General features: G+C 36.1%; 2 protein-coding genes across 2 annotated transcripts in view; one reads left to right on the forward strand and one right to left on the reverse strand.

Moving 5' to 3' along the window:
* LOC131397936 (zinc finger protein 420-like) overlaps positions 1-15854 on the reverse strand; it is a 58372-nt gene extending 42518 nt beyond the window's left edge. The window contains 4 exon segments of the mRNA XM_058531039.1: positions 1431-1962; positions 7058-7165; positions 13463-13589; positions 15840-15854. Coding sequence (XP_058387022.1) covers positions 1431-1962; positions 7058-7165; positions 13463-13589; positions 15840-15854 — 782 coding nt within the window.
* The window catches only part of LOC131397312 (zinc finger protein 208-like), a 649542-nt gene that overhangs the window by 523389 nt on the left and 109149 nt on the right, over positions 1-17004 (forward strand).

The raw sequence follows: 17004 nt of genomic DNA on the forward strand, positions 1-17004 counted from the left end.
ACTGTTTTAATGTCCCTGTAGTTACAAAAAGGAGGAAAAGATACAATATATAAATTATGGGAAATATCATTTCAAATTATTTGAGGTTTAAGCCTGCTAGAAAAAGAGGTTACTAGTGATGTCATTTCACTGCATTAGGAAAAAGTATATTGTTACCATCCTCAACTACAACCTTAAATAAGGTATGAGAGGTTATTGTAGGTGGCAGGATAATATCTCATTTATTACATGTCACTTTTAACGTGTTAAAAACATTCAATTTTATTAATTAAAATATATTTAATTCACACATAATCTAAATAAAGCATTTCAAAATCCACTGTATGATCTTTAGTCAAAATACACATGACAAGAATACAAGAAGCCTTCTTGTTCTTCTGATATAGTGATCTGAGAGTTGTGCTATCCGTGGTTTCAAAGACTGAAGCTAATTATTTAGAAAACATGGATGTACTTTAATTTTATGCCATTTTAGGGAAGGGCTATTCTTAGCTCAGATATCTGTGAAGATTACTTTATTTCAACAAAGTCAACTAAGTTTCATGAATTTGATCTACTACTATTAGGAAGGTAGATCAGGATTTTACTGAACTTCCTGTTTTTTATTCTTAAATAGCAATTGGTAAAACGATTTAAAATTCAGAATGCTCCTCTGTCTTACTTTAATACAAAGAATGACACCCTGAATAGTTACCTCATGGTGAATTATATCAATGTTATCCGTCAACCACAAACAGCTTCTCCGTGTAGTTTTTCTTCATAGATTGTACAATACAGTGTCCTTAATCTTCCATGGAAAAGTAGATATGATGAATCTCACCTAACATAGAAGAGTCTCTCATATCATTGAGGCAGCAACAATCAACCACATGATTTCACATACAAACTAGGAATAAAAGCACAGCGTGAAATGATTTGAGACTTGAATTACATTAAAAATATTGTCTTTTCAAAAATATAAAATACTGGCAATATAAAAAAGGATACACTAAAAATAAGTATATCAGTCCAAACACTCATGCCCTTGATCCTTAGAAGCATACTAACAAATAATCTAAGAGTTTTAACTTTGGATTATTCTCTATAATAAACATTATGCTTTAGAGTAATATCTGAAAAGTGTTACTGATGGACTGCTTTTTAGCAGGAATTCTGATATTTATTTAGATTTGATTTTTGATTAAATACTCTCTCACATTTTTACATCTGTGAAGTTTTTCCTCCCAGTATGAACTCTCTGGTGTTTTCTGAAGTATATATTTTGGACAAAGTTCTCTCCACATTCATTATATTTGTAGGGTTTCAGTCCAGTATGCACTCTCTGATGTAGAGTGAGGCTTTAGCTCCAGTTAAAGGCTTTTCCATATTCTTTACAGTTGTAGAGTTTCTCTCTGGTATGAATTCTCAGATGTTGAGTAAGGTCTGAGCACTGGTTAAAAGTTTTGCCACATTCTTTACAATTATAAGGTTTCTCTCCAGTGTGTGTTCTCTGATGTTGAGTAAGGCTGTAGCTCCTGTTAAAGGCTTTGCCACATTCTTTACATTTATAAGGTTTCTCCCCAGTATGAGTTCTCTGATGTCGAGTAAGGTTTGAGCACCGGTTAAAGGCGTTGCCACATTCTTTACATTTATAAGGTTTCTCCCCAGTATGAGTTCTCTGATGTCGAGTAAGATTTGCGCACTTGTTAAAGGCTTTGTCGCATGCATTACATTTGTAAGATTTCTCTCCAGTGTGGATTTTCTTGTGTCTACTTAGAGCTGATGATTGATTAAAGACTTTACCATGTTTCTTACATTTGTAAGATTCCTCCACAGTATGAATACTCTGATGTTGCATGAGTTTTGCAGACTGGTTAAAATCTTTGTCACATGCAGTACTATTGTAAGTCTTCTCTCCAATATGGATCCTCTGATGTGTAATAAGGTATGAAAATAAACCGTGGGTGAGATGAGATGACACAGCTGAAAGATATCAAATAAATTATTCCACTTACTACACTCAGTGAATACAGTTTATAATTTCATATAAAATTGACAAAGCCTTAGCTAGACTAAGAATAAAAGAGAGAAGATAAAATCAGCAATGAAAGCAGGGACATTATGCATGATACCACAGAAATAAAAGTAATTGAAAGAGCTGTTATGAACAATTATACACAAATATATTAAACACATAGGAAAATTATATGAATTTCTAGAATGGTACAACTTATGTAGACATTAGCATGGAGGAATAAAAAAATACAACAAACTTACAACTAGTAACTAGACTAAAACAGTAATTTAAAAGACACTCCCAACGTTGAAAAGCTCTGGACCAGTTGAATTCCCTGGATGTTTTTTGCAACATTTAAGGATAAATTAACACCATTTCTCCACAGACATTTCCTAAAATTGAAGAGGAGAGAAATTATCAAAACACTTTCTATGAGGTCAGCATATCCTAATATCAAAGCCAAAAAAAGTCACTACCAATAAAAATAACTACATGCTAATATCTGTGATGAATATTGATGCACCAGTCCTCAATAAAATGTTAGCAAACTGAATTCAAAAGCATATTAAAGAATTATACACCACAAAAAAGTAGGAATTATTCCTTTAATTCAAGCATGTTTCAAAATATGGAAAACAGATATGTAAGGACAAATTGACAGAATGAAGGTCAAAACTACTAACTGCATCAAATGATGCAGAAAAATAAACTGACAATATTCAACGCTGTTTCATGAAATTACACTCAGACTAGCAATTCAAGGTGACTACTTGAATGTAATAAAGATGATATGAAAAGCCCAGAGTTGACATCATACTCAATAGTGGAAGACTGAAAGGTTTTGTTCTATAATCAGGAAAAGCAAGATGCCCACCCTCATCACTTTCATTTGTCATTGAACTGGATATCCTAACCTGAATAATTACACAAGAAAAGGAACAAAAGCAATCAAATCAGAAAGGAAGAAGTAAAATGATTTCCATTGACAGATGACAGGAACTTATATGTGGAAAACTCTAGGGAATCCGTATTAAAAAAACACAGGTCATAAACAAATTTAGCAAAATGCAGGATACAAAATTAACACATAAAAACTAGTAGTGTCTCTGTATAGTAACATGGAATAAACCAAAAAAGAAATTAAGAATACAATTACATTTAAAATACCATCAAAGAAAATAAAATACTTAGAGGTTAACATAACAAAGGAGGTGAAAGATTTGTATGATGAAAAATATAAAATATTGCTGGAAGTAATTAGAGAAGAAATAAAAAAACAGAAAAACATCCCATATTCCTGGACTCTAATATTTAATATTGTTAAGCTGTAAATACTATCCATCTGTATTTTCTACAGATTCAAAGCAATCCCTATCAAAATCATAATGACACATTTGACAAAATAGAAAATCTCATCTTAAAATGTTTATGGAATGTCACAGAACACCAAATATCCAAAACAATCTTGTACAGAAAGTGTAAAGTCGGAGGAATCCTAGGAAATTATACACACTTTCTGATTTTAAAATATATTACAAAGCTATGGTTATCAAAAACTTTAGTACAGACATAAAGACAGATGTAGAATAATGGAACAGAACAGAGTCCAGATATCAGGTCTCATATATATGGTCAAATGACCTTCAACAAGGGTGCCTATACCACACAATGGGGAAAAGACAGTCTCTTAAACAGTGTTGGGAACTGGATGGATAAATGCAAAGTAATAAAGTTGGAACCTTACCTAACACCACATACAAATATTAACTCAATAACAGATTAAAAATTTGAACATAGGGCCAGCCCGGTCGCGTACTGGTTAAGTTCGCACGCTCCACTTTGGTGGCCCATAGTTCGCAGGTTCGGGTCCTGGGCGCAGACTGATGCACTGCTTGTCAGGCCATGCTGTGGTGGCATCCCATATGAGGTGGAGGAAGATGGGCACAGATGTTAGCCCAGGGCCAATCTTCCTCAGCAAAAAGAGGAGAATTGGTAACAGATGTTAGCTCGGGGCTAATCTTCCTCACAAAACAAAAAAATTAAATAAAAAACCTCTAAATGTACATCTACTAGAAGAAAACATAGGGAAAAAATTCCATGACATTCAATTTGGCAATGATTTCTTGTTTATGACACCAAAAGCACAGGCAACAAAAGCAAAAATTTCAATTGGGATTACATCAAATGCAAAAACTTATGCACATTAAATGCGACAATCAATGGGGTGAAAAGACTACCTGTGGAATGAGAGAAAAATTTTGCAAAGCATATGTCTGATAATTAGTTATTATACAGAATATGTAAAGAACTCTACTAATCAATAAAATCAATAAACAACACATTAAATAAATGGGCAAAAGATTGAATAGACATTAATCTAAAGATGATATACACATGGACAACAAACACTTGAAAGATGCTCAGAATCACTAATCATTAGAGAAATACAAATCAAAACCACAATGATGTATCACTTCACACCCATTAGGATGACCTCTATTAAATTAAGAAAAAAACACATCAAGTGTTTGCAAGGATATGGAGAAATTGGAACTCTTATGTATTGTTGGTGGAAATATAAAATGGTGCAACCACTATTAAAAACATTATAGAGGATTCTCGTCAAATGAAAAATAGAATGATTACATGATCTAGCCATCCCACTTCTGGGTATACATATAAAATAATTCAAACGAGGATATGCAAAACTTATTTACACACCTATGTACATTGTAGCATTATTCACCAAAGTGATAACAGGTGGAAGCAAGCCAAGTGTCCATGAATAAAAGAATGGATAAAGAAAGTGTAGCATATACATACAACAGATTATTATTCAGCCTTGAAAAGGAAACAGATCTTTCACTTGAAACAACATGGATAAATATTGAGGACATTATGTTAAATGAAATACATGAGGCACAAAGAGAAAGAGTTTCCATATGAGGTACATATGATTCCACTTATGTAAGTAATATAATATAATCAACCTCAGAGAAAAAAAGTGGAATGGTAGTTGCCAGGAGCTTGGGGCAGAGGGAAATGAGGAAATGGTTGCTTAATGGGTATTGAGTCAGCTTTGCAAGACAAAAATTCCCAGAGATCAGTGGTACAACAATGAGAATATAATTAACACTACTGACCTGTACAGGTAAAAATGGTTAAGATGGGAGATTTTTTGTCATGTGTTTTTAACCACAATTCAACACAAAAAAAAATAATACCTAAAGTGATAGAGTTATAAAACTTTTCAAAATTACCTTTAATTTAAAAAAATGTTCTTTTCATACACAGAGGATATGAATTCATCAATAAATAGATGTGAAGTTAAGACTATTTCCCTGACTATTCACACAGATGGAATGAAACAACCATTGGTCATTAACCAAGAAAAGAAATAAACCAGATAATTCACAAACAGAGAAGGGGTAATAATTATACAGGCAAACACACAGAGAATTATATTGGCAACAGACATATGGCTGATTCAGATTTGAATTAAACTCCACATTGTTCTAACGGTACTGAGTTAACTATTATTCACATTCATAACATATAGGTTAAAAAAACACAATTAACTAATTTTGAGGAACCTACCATAGAAAAGAAAGCACACTGTTATGGAATTGGAAAATAGGATTACAAGAAAATTCAGCCTCCAAAATTATAAATAAAATATAGATGTACTATTAAAAAAGAATCTCTCTATATAACTATAAGTTTCAACTGTCACTGTGGGACCATGAAAAGAAAACATTTTCAATCACTGGCATGTGTTATACAGCAGGAACATTTCACAGGAAAAAGCATTATAATCATTCATGAAAGTGCTACTGAAAAATTTGAATGAATAAGCATGTGAAAGATACTAGAGAAATTTATCATATTATTAATATATTGCTGCTATTCTTACACAAGATGGAACGGCTGTAATCCGTTCTTTAGAAGAAAATAATCCCCTCATTTCAAAATAAGGAACAACATGGAAGTTGCAAAATACACAGAAAATCACTGGTACATAAAATGAACCTTTGAGATTAAATCATACCATGATTCAGACAGGCGTTGAGGAAATTTGATGGAAAACATAATGACTACTTTTGCCTGAAGTAAACTCAAATTTATGAACCAAAGATATTCATAAATATGGAGTTTCTACTGATAATCAAACACAATTCTTACTAAATGTGTACATTTGAGTGTGTTATATCAGAACTTTTTAATCTAAAATCATGGATGAATTTGACATAGAACTAATTGGAAAGTGAAAACTTATAGGATACAGGCCTGGGAAGCTTCATGCTAAACAAGATAAATTATAAAATTATAATTATTAATAAATAAAATAATAATTCAGACTTTAATATATCATGGGCAATATTCTAAGCTCCCCCATGGCATTTAATGTATTTAATAATTCTATAAGGTACATAGATACATTAAACTATTTTACCATTGAGGAATTGGGGCTTATATATTTGAAATTTTTCGTGTTAGTTCACACAAGGAAAAGGCAATTTTGAAGTGAAATAGAGGATTACATTTCCTTATTTTAGCGCGGTGCTTTGTGCTGTAGTAACATTACTGCATCTGAACTTTTTAGGGACGTGTTTGAAGTCTCCATAGAATGGAAATTATACAGCAGAAAACTTATGACATCTGTCCCCAATGCTCCTGTTATTTCTACACAAAACCCAGTATCCCCACCACTCCCCTCACACATTTATGACGTGAAGTAAAGACAGAACATAAAAAATGACTTAACATAGAGTTCCTCAGAAATGTGCACAGATTATCCCAGGTCCCCAAGGCAATGGACATCACACAAGCCCTCTGAGACCAAGGAGAGGATGCTGGCTCTCAATGAATATGATGGATGATCACTGGAGCAGAAGGAGAATCCTTAGAGGATTTAGGAGCATGATAATAGAGAGAAGCAGATGTCCCTCTAGGACAGCAACAGCAGTAAACCTAGGCTTCTCAAAAATAATTTCCATTGAAATAAATGTTCTCAAATCACATTTGGAGCTCTGGCCTCCGCCTTGCCCTTTGCACTCTCACCCGTGTCATCTGCTTCATTTATTCCCACATAGGGTGTGTGGCTATTGTCTCCTTCCTCTTCACAACACAGGGACCCTTCATTTCCTCCAAAAAGGTAACCAGATCTGGCTTAGAGACAACAAGACCTGTTTATTAAAACAAGAAACACAAGTTTTCCTGGAGATTCTCCAATTTTCAATCAAGTATTCTGTCAAGCAAGAAGAGAGGATAGCGTAGAATACTATAATATTCTAGAAAAAAATTCCAAAAATACTATATTCTGACAGCTTCTTTCCTATACTAGGCAATGTTTAAAATTTTCAAACCCTGAGTTCCACTCCTAATTACTACTGAGTCAAATATAAGGGATGGGAGAGAGTGATGTCAGCATCATGGCAGAGTGAGCACTTCCCTTAGACTCTACCCCCTAAGATACAACAAAAAGGACATTCATATACCAACAGAGGACATTCACACAACACAAAACACGTCTGAGAGACCCACACAGCCATATGTCTGAAGGTGGGGGTGCTGGACCCATCAGGAGGAAGTGGAAGGAATTAAGGAGATCTCCTCTCCCTCCCCAGCACTGACCCAGTGTGTGGGACCATGCACTGGCTCTGAGAAAAGAGGGGGGAGGGGCAGTTTTCCATGGGAATGCCTTCACTCTCCAAGTTCCCTCACAGCCCATGAGAAAGCTCCACACAGAGGAGACTAAGTTATTGCGGGGATGTCTTCCTCAAGGCAGCACCCCAGGAGGTCAGATAGCAAGGGCAAAGTGGCAACACCCCTGGGATTGCACATGTGAAAAAAGAACCCCTCTCCTGACCTGGCACACCAGCTCTGCCAGAGTGAGGGACTTCTGCCAGAATGCTCATGAATATGTTAGAAAAACAGCAGTTGTGAGTGGGCAATAGCAGACAGGCTCTGTCAGCATAGATTCCAAGGGAAGGCACAGACACCAGGGATGGCGGCAGGCTCAGAATACACAGATTCTGACATCCCCCTCAAGGGGTGGCGGGTGGATCTGAGACCAGACACTATCACTATGCAAAGGCAAAAATCCACCCAGTCGAATAGTATGAACAAATATATTAATATTCCAGACCAGAAGGAAAATGACAAGCACCCAGAAATCCATCCTAAAGGCACAGAAATTTACAATCTAAATGACAAAGAATTCAAAATAGCTATCATAAAAATCCCAACGAATTACAAGAAAATTAGGAAAGGCAGTTTAATGAAATTAGGAACAAAATTAATGAACACAAGGAATTCTTCAACACAGGGAATTCTTCACAAAAGAGATCGAAACTACCAAGAAAAAATAATCAGAAATGTTGGATATGAAAAACACAATGAATGAGATAAAGAAATCTGTGGAGTCCCTTGAATGACAGAGCTGATATTATCGAGAACAGAATTAGCAATCTGGAGGACAGAAATATAGAAATGCTTCAGATGGAGGAGGAGAGAGAACTAAGACTAAAAAGAAATAAAGAAATTCTCCAAGAATTATCTGACTAAATTAGGAAATGCAACATAAGGATTATAGATATTCCAGAGGGAGAAGAGAGGGAGAACAGAATAGAAAGTTTGTTCAAAAAAATAACAGCTGAGAACTTCCCAAAGCTGGGGAAGGAGCTGTAATTACAAGTAAAAGAAGCTAACAGAACTCCTAATTATATCAAAGTAAAATGACCTTCTCCCAGGCATATAACAGGAAAACTGGCAAAAGTCAATGACAAAGAAAAAATATTAAGGGCAGCAAGGCAGAAGGAAGTAACTTACAAAGGACCTCTATCAGGCTATCAATGTATTTCTCAATAGAAAACTTACAGGCTAGGAGAGAGTGGAATGATACATTCAAAATTCTGAGAGACATAACCTTGCAGTCAAGAATACTCTATCCAGTGACAATATTCTTCAGATATGATGGAGAAATAAATATTTTACAGATAAACAAAAGCTGACGGAGATCATCACCACAATACCCACCACTCACTATAATCAAAAAGGCCCTCATAGCTGAAAAAAAAGAAAGGGTCTACAAAGCTTTGAGCCACGAGACAAATAGGCAGACAAAATCATAAAATGGCAGCTCTCTATCAGAACAGGTTAGCAAAAACTTAAATATAACATTAAAGATAAAGGTAAGAAAAACATCAAAAATAACTGTAACCTCATCATTTTAACCACAAACTAACAACACAAGATGGAATAAGTTGCTACAGTAATAACTTAGAAGGGGAAGAGGAACGGGATGGAATCAGCTTAGACTAAGGAAATAAGAGGCTATCAGAAAATGGACTATCTCATCTACAAGATTTTTTACACAAACATCATGACAACCACTAAACAAATAATCAGAACAGAGACACAAATGATAAATAATGCAAAAACCATCAAAGAGAACTACAAAACTGAATTGGCAGTTTGAAGTACATGGCACAGGAAACAAGAGAAACCCAGAATAACCAGAAAATGAGTGATAAAATGGCAGCATTAAGCCTCGTATATCAATAATCACGCTAAATGTAAATGGATTGAATTCTCCAATCAAAAGACACAGAGTGGTTCCCAAATCAGCAGAAGGAATGAAATAATAAAAACATTGAGGTGAAATTAAAACCAAAATAAAAAACAAACAGTTGAAAGGATCAATGAAACCAAGAACAGCTTCTTTGAGAAGATAAAATTCACAAACCCTTAGCCAGACTCACTAAGAAAACGGGAGAGAAGGCTCAAATTAAAAAAAAAAAAAAAAAGAAATGAAAGAGGAGAAATTACCACAGATACCACGGAAGTACAAAGGATTATAAGAGAATACTATGAAAAACTATATGTCAACAAATTGGACAATCAAGAAATGGATAAATTCTTAGACTCATAGAACCTCCCAAAACTGAACCAAGAAGAAATAGAGAACATGAACAGCCCAATCACAAGAGACTGAAACAGTAATCAAAAACCTCCCCCAAAATAAAAGTCCAGGACCAGATGGCTTCTCCAGAGAATTCTACCAAACATTCAAAGAAGATTTAATACCTATCCTTATCAAACTATTGCAAACAGTGAAGAACACAGAACACTTCTGTGTAGCACATTTTACGAGGCCAACATCACCCTGATCCCAAAGCGAGACAAGGACAACAAAAAGAAGTAAAACTAAAGGCTAACACTGCTGATGAACATAGATGTAAAAATCCTCAACAAAATATTGGCAAACCAAATACAGCAATACATTAAAGAGATCATACACCATGATCAAATGGGATTTATACCAGAGACGCAGGAATGGTTCAACATCTGCAAATCAATCAATGTGATACATCACAATATCAAAACGAGGAATAAAAACCACATGATCACCTCAATAGATCCAGAGAAGGCATTTGACAAGATCCAACATCCATTTATGATAAAAACTCTCAACAAAATGGGTAAACAAGGAAAGTACCTCAACATAATAAAGGCCATATATGACAAATCCACAGCCAACAGCATACTCAATGGGGAAAAACTGAAAGCTGTCCCTCTGAGAACAGGAATAAGACAAGTGTGCCCACTCTCACCACTCTTATTCAACATAGTACTGGAGGTTTTGGCCAGAGCAATTAGGCAAGAAAAAGGAATAAAAGCATTCCAAATAGGCAAAGAAGAGTTGAAACTCTTGCTGTTTGTAGACAACATGATTTTATATATAGAAAACCCTAAAGAATCCATCAGAAAACTATTAGAAATAATCAACAACTACAGCAGTGTAGCAGGGTACAAAATCAACTTATAAAAATCAGTTGCATTTCTATACTCTAATAACCAACTAACAGAAAGACAACTCAAGAATACAATCCCATTTACAATCGCAACAAAAAGAATAAAATATCTAGGAATAAATTTAATCAAGGATGTGAAAGACCTATAAAATGAAAACTATAAAACATTTTTGAAACAAATCGATGATGACATAAAGAAGTGGAAAGACATCCAATACACATAGATTGGAAGAATAAACATAGTTAAAATATCTATACTACCTAAAGCAATCCAGATTCAATGCAATCCCCATCAGAATTCCAATGATATTCTTCACAGAAATAGAACAAAGAATACTAAAATTCATATGGGGCAACAAAAGACTCTGAATAGCTAAAGCCATCCTGAGAAAAAAGAACAAAGCTGGAGGCATCACAATCCCTGACTTCAAAATATACTACAAAACTATAATAATTAAAACAGCATGGTACCAGTACAAAAAAAGACCTACACATCAATGGAACATAACTGAAAGCCCAGAAATAAAACCACACAGCTACGGGGAGCTAATCTTCGACAAAGGTGCTAAGAATATACAATGGAGAAAGGAAAGTCTCTTGAATAAATGGTGCTGGGAAAACTGGACAGCCACATGCAAAAGAATGAAAGTAGACCGTCTTCATTCACCATACTCAAAAATTAACACAAAATGGATCACAGACTTGAAGGTAAGACCCTAAACGATAAAACTCCTGGAAGAAAATATAGGCAGTACAATCTTTGACACTGGTCATAAAAGGATCTTATCAAATGCCGTGTCTACACAGACAAGGCAAACAAAAGAAAAAATAAACAAATGGGACTTCATCAGACTAAAGAGCTTCTGCCAAACAAATGAAACCAGGATCAAAATGAAAAGACAACCCACCAGCTCGGAGAAAGTACTTGCAAATAATATAACCAAAAAGGGGTTGATCTCCATAATATATAAACAACTCACACAACTGAACAACAAAAAAACAAACAACCCGATCAAAAAATGGGCAGAGCATCTGAACAGACATTTTTCCAAGGAAGATATAGAGATGGCCAATAGGCACATGAAAGGATGTTCAACATCACTAATTATCGGGGAAATGAAAATCCAAATAACACTAAGATATGACCTTACACCCATTAGAATGGCTATAATCACCGAGACAAAAAATAACAAATGTTGGAGAGGTTGTGGAGAAAAGGAAACCCTCATTCACTGCTGGTGGGAATGCAAACTGGTCCAGCCTCCAGGGAAAACAGTATGGAGACTCCTCAGAAAATTAAAAGTAGAAATACCTTCTAATCCAGCTATCCCACTACTGGGTATTTATCCAAAGAACCTGAAATCAACAATCCAAAGACGCTTATGCATCCCTATGTTCGTTGCAGCATTATTCCCCAAGCAGTGGAAGCAACCCAAGTGTCCCTCAACTGATGATTGGATAAAGAAGATGTGGTATATATATACAATGGAATACTACTCAGCCATAAAAAAGACAAAATCGTCCCATTTGCAACAATATGGATGGACCTGAAGGGTATGATGTTAAGTGAAATAATCCAGACAGAGAAAGACAAACACTGCATGATTTCACTCATATGTGGAAGATAAACTAACATACAAACAGAGAGAACTGTTTGGTGGTTACCATGAGGAAGAGGATGGGGGGTGGGCACAAGGAGTGAAGGGATACATTTATATGGTGACTGACAAAAAAATGTATAACTAAAAGTTCACAATGTTATAAATTATTATGACATCTATTAAAAAATTAATCAATTAATTTAAAAAAACAACTTACCAAATAGATTTAAGCCAAAAAAAAAATTGCAATACCATATGACTCAGCTTTTCCACTACTGGATATTTATCCAAAGAACTTGAAATCAACAACTCAAAGAGACTTATTCACCCCTGTGTTCATTGTAGCATTATTTACAACAGCCAAGACATGGAAGCAACCCAAATGCACATCGACATTGACTGATGAACAGATAAATAAGAAGTGGTATATGTATACAGTGGAATACTACTCAGTCATAAAAAAAGACAAAATCATCCCATTCACAACAGCATGGATGGACCTTGAGGGTATTACGTTAAGCGAAATAAGCCAGACAGAGAAAGACAAACACCACGTGATTTCACTCATATGTGGAAGATAAACTAACACATGGACAAAGAGAACAGATTAGTGGTTACCAGAGGGGAGGGCGGTTGGGAGTGGGCATAAGTAGTAAACGGGCACATTTATATGGTGACTGGCAAATAGTAAAGTAGAATTGAAATTTCACAATGTTATAAACTATTATGACCTCAATAAAATAAAATTTAAAAATAAGGGATGAAATTAGACCTTAATATGAGGGCAACACTATTTTACGGCACTGAATTTATAGAATTACCGCTAATCTATAGTGAAGGATGCAGATCACCTCAAGAAAGAGGAAGGTTAAAGTCATGATGAAACTTCATGAAGCCTTGTTTTTCTACACCAACACCTCCCCAATTTTTTCCTTGAAAGCAGGGATCTGAAACTCTACTGTAGGAAGCAGAAGCTCCTAGGAAACATTCTACAAAGGAATTGAAATTCTGAGGGTGGATTATGAATTCTGGAAGGAAGTTATCCTCACCCAAGGAGACCAGGTTCCTGTAGTTCTCTAACATCACATCCCTGTACAAAGCCCTTTGAGTGTGGTCCAGGCATTCCCACTCCTCCCGAGAGAATTCTAGGGCTACATCCCTGAAGGTCAACAGTCCCTGAAATTAAACACACATTTACCAAGTGTCTTTGGGCAGAATTCTTAGCTTTACACGATATGAAATGAGAGATTAAAGGCATCTGATTCTGAATTAGCAGAGTGATCGGAAACATGCAATTAATAGTTTTTAACAAAGTAATCTTCTATAATATGATCTAGAGCTCTGAGGAAAGAGGAGGACATACGATCCACAAAACCACTGTAGAGACTATACTCCTGTGGCAGATAAATTATAAAATTAAAGCATCAGTACAGGCATATGCATTTGTGAGTGCTGTGTTTATATCAAGCAGGATAAGTTGTGAATATTTCTCACATGGAACAGTGATGGTGAGTTTGAAATGTACTTATCAAATTTTTAAATGTTCCTCAATGAAGTGGAGATTTGTTAATTTGCAGATTCTGATTCAGGAGTTCAGGGGTGTGGCAAGGGTTTCCACATTTTTAATAATCTCATTTTTAACATTTGGTGGTAATGTCTCTGGTCCAAGGGCCACAAATTTGCATAGCAAAGAGGTAGACCAAGAAGGGAAGAATCCACGCTGACTTTGAACTGAAAGTGTTGTGGAAATTACAGGTTCTAATAGCATAGTAGGCGTGGCAACAACAATCCTTTTTGAAAATTTACAATGTACTAGATATCATTCTAACACTATGTTATGAATTATCACATGAACCACATAAATAATCTGAGAACAATAATATTATTCTTCCCCTTTTTGGAGAATGGTTTGTCAAGTATCCAGTGAATGGTAGAGCCTGGGTTTTACTAAAAGTTAATCTGAACTAGAATTTATCTAAAAAGAACACAGACCAATACACGGAGACAACCCTAATGTGTATTTATAGCAGCTTCTGTAGCTGAGAAGAATAATAGAAATGAGTTAAGAAGGACATAAGAAAGAATGGATAAAACAATGTTAACATTTTATGCACACGGGCATGCAAACAAATGGAAACTTTGGACACACTGAAAGTGAGAGAGAAGAAAATTTTCATGTCAATGAAATCAAGATCATTGTCAATTCTGTAAATGCACTAGGGAAACGAACACACAATGACATAACATAAGTTAGAGCTATTGTTTCTGAGACTTATCTCTTTCAAAATTTATCATTTGTGTTGAGCTATATTTTAGAAATTTAACACACTTGAACACAAGTTAATATGAGTCTTAAAAATTTCTTTGAAAATACAGAGAAGTTATAAAGAAGAGCATGTCTGTGACATGAGTGTGAAATGAAATGGAATCTTAAAGAACTGAGGCCTCATTGAGGGTAACCTGTCCTTGCAAAAGCCAGTGTCTTCAGTAAACAAAGGTGAGAGCATTCATTTTCCAAAGGAAACTGCAAACAAGAGAAACTAAGAAGAAAAGGGAGCTTCCAGATTAAACGTGATGGTTTATCCACATCTCTTGATAAATCCCTCCAACAACCTTATTAATGCTAAAGGAAAAAATATTAACTTTATAAGGCAGAAATCTAGCAGAGAGCTCCAGAACCAAGTGCAGGTCAGCTGTAATGGGACAAAGTGATATCAGGTGACTGAAGCACACAGGACACATCATCAGTGCTATGATATTTTTGGCAAAAATAAATAAGGAAATCATAATCTAAATTTAATTATGAATACACATCACTTTTTTGCAAACTTCAATCCACATATACTCTCATGTCCTGTAATTCTAATAGTGCGTTTAAATAGTAAGTCTTTCTAAACAATATAGTGAGCAAGTCTCTTCTAATTACTCTTCATTTCAAGAACTCTGAGTTTTTCTGGGCCACCAATGCCACCCTGTTTCCAAGTGCATTTTGTTAATACTGTTCTTCAGAGCTGATGCTGCATCCATATGAAAACTAAAAGCTGCATTTTCTCCTCCTTCACTGATAACTGAGCATCTGAACCGATCTCAGTAGGAGTCTTGGATATCAACACCTTCCCATGTTAATCTCTCAGAAAGGGAATAATTTCATTAGTTGAACATCATTAATTCATAGTGAGAATTCTTCATGCTGTATAGGGAGTTTGGATGCAAAGGATGGAGAAAAGGTTCTGACACACAGGGCAGAAGTACTCTCAAGAGTTGACCTTGAGTATCATAAGGGGAAAAGGAAAAAATAAGTAGTTGGAAACAACCTCACTGGGCAGACACAGCAGAAGTAGGGAACTAAAAGTTTGCAGGTTCTAAATCCACGGCATTTCAGGAGGAAAAGTGGACACAGCCTCTGACCTGGGACAGAACATTTACCGGAGAACCTGCCATTTCGTCCTCTTCCTCCTCCTGCTCCAGGTTGTTTTCTCAGGTGATAATATGTTGAGGAATCCCATCTGCATCTTGAGAATCTGCCTTCAAAAGGTGAGCACAGCCCTTTCATCTGCTAGCACCATACTCACAGGCAGAAGGAACTTGAAATGCTGAAAAGACCACAATCCTCAATCCTTTGTCACAGGAGGGATTCAGGAATAATGAGCTCCTACACGGAGACCAAACTTTGAGGTTTTCTATCCTGGCTTAACAACCTCTTTTTCTCAAACTGATGTCCAAAAATTCTGCTACAGATGGGGAATCTGGGCTGCACTGACCTCCGCTTCTAACTCCAGAGAGAGCAGACCTTCTTACCACCCCTTGAACAAAATCCTGGACTCAACTTTCACAAATATACCCGGAAGACCTCGTGCTTAACAAGGGCCTCGCCTTAGAATAACCTGGAGCACTGAATTAAAATATTGATGACCTCACCCAAACACTGCGGGGAGGCCACAGATGATGTTGGTTCTTAAAACTCCACATGTGATCCTAATGGAAAACCAGATGGGAACCAGTTAGGTATGCATTACTTCTGAGGTTCTTAAGTGTACACACATCCCTTGGGGATCAGGACCTACTCTAAGAAGTTATGAATCTGCAGGTTTGCAGCGGCCCCATAAAATGGCATCATGAACAATTCCCTGTTGATGCTGATGTTGATCCCCATACGGGTTTTCAGTAGCACTGAGCTGGAGATATCAAACAGCATACGTGAGACCTCTAAGTCCTCTGAGGCTTTGGGGCAGGTATCTACAAAGTGCAGGCTTCTCGGCCAGATTCTTAGGGGCTGAGCCCTTCCTGGAATGGGTGTGGCCACGTCATTACCTAGTGCACATGCCTGGTCTGTAGAAGTGGTGGTAGAAATCACGTGGTGGCATCTACGCTGTGTGAGAGGTCTGCCCTCAGAATTTTTCTAAAAGCTATCCTGAGTCCTCAGTCCCTTTTGCCCCCTCTCTTCCCAGGGGCCACATGGATTCACGGGACAATCCAACATGTGACCGCCTGTCCCAGTTTTGTTTGAAATAAGCCAAAAGAGGCAATGGTGAATGGATTAATAGTTTGTGGTGAGAAAGGAGAGAAATGCATATTTAATACACAGAGGAAG

The sequence above is a fragment of the Diceros bicornis genome, chromosome 34 (assembly GCF_020826845.1).
Source record: "Diceros bicornis minor isolate mBicDic1 chromosome 34, mDicBic1.mat.cur, whole genome shotgun sequence".
In the NCBI taxonomy this organism is placed as follows: domain Eukaryota; kingdom Metazoa; phylum Chordata; class Mammalia; order Perissodactyla; family Rhinocerotidae; genus Diceros; species Diceros bicornis.